This window comes from Humulus lupulus, chromosome 6 (assembly GCF_963169125.1).
Source record: "Humulus lupulus chromosome 6, drHumLupu1.1, whole genome shotgun sequence".
NCBI lineage: Eukaryota > Viridiplantae > Streptophyta > Magnoliopsida > Rosales > Cannabaceae > Humulus > Humulus lupulus.
The window spans coordinates 16,250,949-16,258,061 of record NC_084798.1 but is presented as its reverse complement, the minus strand read 5'-3'; the positions used below and the strand labels follow the sequence as shown (position 1 = coordinate 16,258,061).

Below are 7,113 nucleotides of genomic sequence, written 5' to 3'. Positions count from 1 at the left end.
TGAGCTCGGACAATTCGAGATCACCTACCATCCGAGAACAACCATTAAGGCATAAGCGTTGGCAGATTTTATAGTAGAGTGCATCGGTACAGCCGACGACGAAGTAACAACCACGGCCCACGAGCTGTGGAAACTTTACGTCGACGGGTCGTCAAATGAAAATGGAGCGGGGGCAGGAGTTATTCTGATCACCCCTGCAGGGAGCAAATTTCACTCTGCATTAAGGTTCGGCTTTAAAGCATCTAATAATGAAGCTGAGTACGAGGCTTTACTGGCGGGACTACGAATAGCAAAGGAACTCAAGGCCAGAGCTATACATTGCTACAGCGACTCTCATCTCGTAGTTAATCAAATCTTGGGAGAGTATCAGGCTCGTGGCACAAAAATGGCAGCTTATCTGGAGAAGGAAAAGTAGGCATTGGAGTTTTTTGAGTTTTATGCAATCGAACAAGTTCCCCGAGAACAAAACTCAAATGCAGATGCCTTAGCTCGGCTCGCCACTTCCACTGAAAATGAGGAGCTGAATGTTGTACCCATAGAACATCTGTCAGCACCCAGCATTACTGAGTCAGACAAGGAAGATGTGTGCATGATCGAGACAGAACCGACCTGGATGAGCCCGATCGTTGAATACCTCGAAAATGGAATTCTTCCCAAAGATCGAAGTCAGGCTCGGAAACTAATGTATCAACTTCCTCGTTACACCATCCTGGATGGAAGGCTATACAGAAGAGGGTATTCCATGCCATTGCTCAGATGCGTGACTCCCCCCGAGGCAAAGAAGATTATTAGAGAAGTTCATGAAGGGTTTTGCGGAGATCATACCGGGGGGCACAGCCTATCCAAGAAAATTATACGCCAAGGATATTTCTGGCCAACCATTAAGACGGATTCTTTCGAGTTCGTGAAAAAATGCGACAAGTGCTAGAGATTCGCCACGATACCCCGAGCTCCACCTTCCAAACTAACCATGTTGACGTCCCCATGGCCTTTTGCGGTATGGGGCATCGACCTCATAGGCTCACTCCCAACTGGCAAAGGAGGAGTAAAGTATGCTGTGGTCGCGGTTGATTACTTCACAAAATGGACGGAGGCTGAACCATTGGCGACCATAACTTCGAAGAAGATCCTGGATTTCGTGGTAAAGAACATCGTATGCCGATATGGAGTGCCAAGAAAGATTGTGTCTGACAACGGAACCCAGTTTGATTGCGACTTATTTTCCAACTTTTGTAACAAGAACGGTATAATAAAGAGCTTTTCGTCAGTGGCTCACCCTCAGGCAAACGGTCAGGTCGAAGCCGTTAATAAAACTCTCAAGAGTTCCTTGAAGAAAAATTTGGAAGAAGCAAAGGGACGATGGCCTGAGGAATTACCCCAAGTCCTTTGGGGATATAGAACTACAGCTCGGACATCAACTGGGCATACCCCGTTTTCTCTAGCATACGGCTGCGAGGCAATGTTGCCCATTGAGGTCGAAATTCCGACAATTCGAACTCAGATTTACGACCAAAGTTCCAATCATACTCAGCTCGAAGAAACCCTAGACTTGATCGAAGAAAAAAGGGAGGAGGCTCAGCTGAGAAATGTTGCTTACCAGCAACGAACAACAAGATATTTCAATAAAAGGGTTCGAAGTCGAAAGTTCGGAGTAGGAGACCTGATTTTGAGACGAGTATTCTTAGCAACCCGAGATCCAGCAGCAGGAGTACTCGGGCCAAACTGGGAAGGACCATACCAGATAGAATCAGTCATCCGCCCTGGCGTATACAAACTTGCGAGATTAGATGGGAACCTCATACCACGAGCATGGAATGGCGAACACCTTAGACCATATTATCAATAGTGTAGGAAGTGTCGCCCGTAACCATGATTTTCTGTACTTAGTTTGTTTTTGAATTTCAAATAAAGGGTCTACTTTGTTTCACATGTAACTTATTTTTATTTTTGCAATCTCTCTTAATTTAATAACCTATGGTCACACTCATAGGATATTAAGGGGGCAACATTGGTATACATACCTCTAGCTTTAAACAAAAAAAAAAAAAATACAAAAAGTATTTGGATACAACCAAATACGCGAGCTTAGATAGTTCGGACTTAACCGAGTTATCAAAAACAAAAAAGTATTTGGATATAACCAAATACGCGAGTTTAGATAGTTCGGACTTAACCGAGCGAGCTTAGATAGTTCGGACTTAACCGAATTATAAAAAAAATTAAGTATTTGGATACAACCAAATACGCGAGCTTAGATAGTTCGGACTTAACCGAGTTATCAAAAACAAAAAAGTATTTGGATATAACCAAATACGCGAGTTTAGATAGTTCGGACTTAACCGAGCGAGCTTAGATAGTTCGGACTTAACCGAATTATAAAAAACATTAAGTATTTGGAAATAACCAAGTACGCGGGCTTAGATAGTTCGGACATTACCGAGCTACCAAAAACCAAAAACGTTTGGAATTAACCAGATGTGCAAGCATAACAGGTTTGGAACAAACCAGCCAAATTATCGATCAATGATGAATGGGAGCCTAAACCCGTCACAAAATATGTCGAGATCGAGGCTGGAACATCTTAAAATAGTTTCGAACTCATAACCTCGGAGCTAAGATACTAAGGATGAGGAAAAGTGACTAAAAAGATTAACCAAATCATTCATATTACATGCCATATAAGTACTTTTCAGTTCATGGTTACAGTAATGTCCGACCTTGATAAATAACGAGGTTGGAAACGGATAAATCGAATAAACTATGCATGAATGCATCGAATTTCGAGCCTAAATCCAAACTATGTTTGTATGCATAAATAAACATAACCGGTCCATCAATTATAAAAATATGCAAAATATTTCGAACCAAGAAATGTAAGTATATAAAAGAATAATAAAGGGAATTGTATCAGCCCCGTGGGCACAAGTTGAAATAATTACAAAAATAATGGGACACAGCCCCGAAAACTGATCTCCCCGAGGTCAGATTCAAAGAAGAGGAGTCTCCTTGGCCTTCTCAGCATCAGTGGCACCGGACCCCTCAGGACGAATAGCATGACTATCCTCCTGAGCTCCCTCCGAAACGGTACTCGGAGTAGCTTTATCCTTCTCGAGCTGGTCAGCCTCTTCCTTCTCGAGCCGGGCATTCCATCGTTCGAGGAAGGACGCCTCGAGGGGACCCAAAAAACTGGTGTCCAGTTCTTCGTTATAGGCCCACATCCGGTACATGGCTGAATCGACCGCCGTTTCCTTCTTTTCTTTGAACTCAGCAGTAAGGCGGGTTTTGATATCCTCCATGAGGTCGAGGGTGACGGCCTTGTCTTCCTCGAGCTTCTTATTGGTCTCCCGAAGCTGGATGTTGTCTTTCTTCTGCTCCTCGAGTTCGTTTTTCAGCTTTCCGAGCTCCTTGGCCATTTCCTCACGCTCCTTAACCACTGCCTCGAGCTTAGTATTCACTGCCTTCAGGTCGTCATTCGCTTTAAGGTGGAGGTCCCTCTCCTCTTGGGCGAGGGTCCTGCTCGAATGGACCTCGTTGTTCAGCTCGTAATTAAGCTGGGCAGTGAAAGCAAGAGCCTGAAAAAAGGAAGAAACCATCATTAGCCTCGAGACAGCGTGAATGTAAGCAAAGGGAATATATAGGATACTTACCGCGGCAGTGTGCTCGATACTCTTCTCGTACAGGACAGTGCGGTCCCGAGTGCCAGTTAGACACTGCCATTGAGGAGCCTCAAAATTGCCGTAGCTCTGGCCAATCCGGGACATTACATCCGAGATCAGCGTAGACCCGTGAGGACCGGCAGCATTATCCACCACATACGAATCCATATGGGTGGAAATAGTTAGCTTCTGGCCTCGGGAAGCAGAAGGTCTTTTGACGAGCTGGGTAGAAGGCATTTGACCCGCCACAGGAGGTTGGGATTCAACCACGGCAGCGATATCAGTCTGCGAGGCCGGCGCCACCACAGAGACGACGGCCTGCGAGGGTGGTATCGTCGTGGGGACGTTAGTCTGGCCAGTCGACGCAGCAGCAGAGCTCGAAGCCGGCGGGGGAGGAGGAGGCGTTTTCCTAGATCTCTTGGAGCTTTTCCCAGGCTGACTGGTTGTCAGTCCCCTTGCCCTGGGGCGCTTGCTCCTCTTGGCACCCGCATTGTCGATGAGGGCGTCGAGGTCGGAGTCCATGTTGCCTGCACAAGTCATCACAGTGAGTCAGTGAAAGAAATACAAGTTACTCCAACACTATATAGAGTGGTGAAAGAAAAAACCTAACTGGAACTTTCCCCCGAGATCGAGCTTGGGGACCATGAAATTCCCCCGTCTTCAGAAGAGGCGGGGGGAGGGCCTTCCCTATAAGTTGGTGATAACCTCGAAAGGTCCCTATAGTCATTGGTCCCATACTGCACAGCTATCCCATTCCACATCTCGTCTGTGGTATACATAGTGTCGTATTTCCCGAGCCCACTATCAAACCTATGGACACAGTCATCTACCCAACTCCATATGTAGAAGTGATATCTATCCTGTGGGCACGAGACTAGTCTATTGGGCCTGTGTTTTAATAAAGTGGGAGACCACATTCGCGAAGTAGGAAGGGTTTTACCTCCATCGGAGTCCGAACCCGAGGCTTCATCATTTGCCTCGTTCCCTGACCGCGGACTTCTCGAGCGAATTGGGAGAGGTGCTTTCCTTTCCCTCCTCGGAGGAAGGATGCCTGTGGGCAGAGGCACTTCCTCCCAGCGTTCGTATTTTTTACTGGACCAGTCAGAGGTTGACTGGCCCTGTCCCAACAAGCCACAAGCTCGAAGCTTGTCCTCATGTAACAGAAATGAAAGAGACCTCCTGCCATAAGGGAGTCGGAGCAGGCTCCCTCTGTGCTCCTTCATTGTCTCGTCGGGGGTGGGACGCTGAAAGTTAGCTGAAAGGCGAGATACACTTCAACTAAACATGGATACAAGGACTAAAGATTCGAGCTCAAAAATAGAAAGTAACGAGAATACTTACGAATTCGCCTAAACGAACGATGTCGAGACGGGAACAGACCGTCTGTCCAGAAAAAAGCCCTTTTGAAGTCAGGGGGATGGTTCGGAAGGTCTTCAAAGATTTTTGTCTCTTTGGGATAGCTCGAAAGATAGTAAAAGCCATCTCCTCCCCGAGCTCGGGAGGGATTACTCTTCAAACAAAAGAGGTATAAAATCTCTTGGGGTGAAGGTCCTATCCACCCCAGCTCGTGGAATAAGGACCTCAGGGCAGACAGCACCCTGTATGAGTTGGTGTTGAGTTGGAATGGAGCCAACCCAACGAAATCGGTGAAATCTCTGAAAAAGGACTTCAGGGGCAGCAAAGCTCCTGCCTTTAGGTGTTCCTGGCTCCAGGCCGCGTACTTCACACTGGAATCACGGCCCCCAGGAGCGAAGCAGCTCCGTTCATGTCTTGTCGGAGCTCGGCAGTTCAGTGTGTCCAATGAGCTAAGGCCATGAAGGGCCAGGATGTCAGTTATCTGGTCGGAGGTGGTAACCGAGCTCTGGTAGAACTCGGCTTCAAACATCTCCCTCCTAGGCTGCGAAGACGAAGGCTCCGCCATTAAGGAAAACTGAAGTTCCCCCGGATGGTATGCTACCGTGACTTTTAACGCGGGGTCGAGGGGAACTGGCCTAGGTCCGGGGTTCGGCTCCGGATAGATGGCTTCCCGAAGGACCCTTCTCTTCTTTTCGATGACCTCGTCAATCTGGCGGCGATAGTGGGCTCGGATGTCTTCTTGCTCGCGTGCGATCTCGTACTCTTTAATCCGACGCTGGTTCCGAACAAAGACCGATTCCGGGCTCGGAGATTTGGGCTCGTAAGGGATTGCTCGTAATGACCCCCACCGTCTTTCCAGATTCTGTGACATCTAACGAGAAAGAAAAAATGGTGAGGGCCATGCATGCAAGGATCACGAACTCGATAAGATAAGCTCGGATAACTAAGGGCAAGAAACTAAATATTAAGACCCTCACTAAAGAGTCAGAGCGCGTGTTCCACAGGGAAGAAAAAGAACGTGGATGATTTTTTGAAAATCCCGAAGTTCAAGGGAAAGAAAGGTGGCGGTTAGCCAGGAAAGGGCTTTTTCGGGTTTCGTGTAATTGTCAAGAATAAGGGTTTTTACCCGAAAACTTGGTGTACAAGAAACATAGCCTAAAATCTTCAAAACCCAGAAAGTTGAAACCACATTCAAACGATTGAATCTGAATATAAACCAGAGACGAACTTCCAGAGTAAAAATCCAGAAAGCCTAAAAACCTATCGGTTCAAACCCTCCTATCGCATCATGCTAATAACGTAAACTAACATACACAGCAAGTACAATATAAAAGGAACAACAAAAATGGCGTACTTACACAGTAATGGGGAGTGCAGCGAAATCGTCGAGTGGAGAAGAGGTTGCAGGAAAGAACTCACTGAGTCGTACAAACCAGGATTCTTTTGTTTCTTCGGCCTGGAAAACATGCAATGAGCATGAACTGTGGTAAGAGGTTTAGGGAGTGTTTCTTTTTTCTGGTCTGTGATGAGAAAATGTGAAGAAGACGAAGAGGGAGTCTTGCATAAATAGGTGGGAAAACTGAATTAATCAGGAACGTTGATTGAAATCCTCAACAGATCGAATGGAGGGGAGACGATGATAAGATAGTGCCGAAAAGCTGTCAGACGAACGATCGTGGGCATGTTCCCAAGGTACTCAAGTACCTAAAGTGAGCAATACCCATCTGGCACGTGTCCGTTTTTAAGAGTGTGACGGTATGGTTCTCGAAAAGAGTAGTTCAAAAGTTTCCTTCTCTTAGGATTCGAACAAATACTATTGAGGGGGCAAAATGTTATACCCAGATTTCGAGCCGTAGCAAATATGACCTCGAAAGCTGAGTTCGCATTAAATGGTCTCGTGAGGGTTAAGGGTATGCTCTACGATTGTAAATCGGAGCCTGCAAAGTATGGTACAGATCTCGAATATGGTGACCTCGAAATGATCTCGATCTCAAAGGATAGCTCTGTGAGCCCCTCATCTTTAGAAGCAACTTCGGAGCAGGGATCTCGAGCTCGATATGCCATCTCGAAAGAAATGTCAGCTCGGGAAGTGTCAGCGGCT

The 7,113-nt window shown here is 46.6% G+C and overlaps 1 protein-coding gene across 1 annotated transcript; it reads right to left on the bottom strand.

The window, feature by feature from the left end:
* Nucleotides 1-2,982: 2,982 nt before the first annotated feature.
* Nucleotides 2,983-3,817, bottom strand: LOC133783840 (uncharacterized). The gene is made up of 2 exons (XM_062223458.1): nt 3,648-3,817; nt 2,983-3,572 (listed from the first exon to the last, which is right to left on the bottom strand). Exons 1-2 carry the CDS (start codon nt 3,759-3,761, stop codon nt 2,988-2,990), a joined length of 699 nt encoding a protein of 232 aa, XP_062079442.1. The 5' UTR covers nt 3,762-3,817; the 3' UTR covers nt 2,983-2,987.
* Nucleotides 3,818-7,113: the final 3,296 nt, after the last annotated feature.

Bases quoted from the DNA above. Each gene is read 5' to 3' on its own strand.
- LOC133783840 (XM_062223458.1), bottom strand. From the start codon at position 3,761: ATGTCCCGGATTGGCCAGAGCTACGGCAATTTTGAGGCTCCTCAATGG. The intron at 3,573-3,647 runs GTAAGTATCCTA...TCCTTTTTTCAG, and splicing joins GTATCGAGCACACTGCCGCG to GCTCTTGCTTTCACTGCCCA.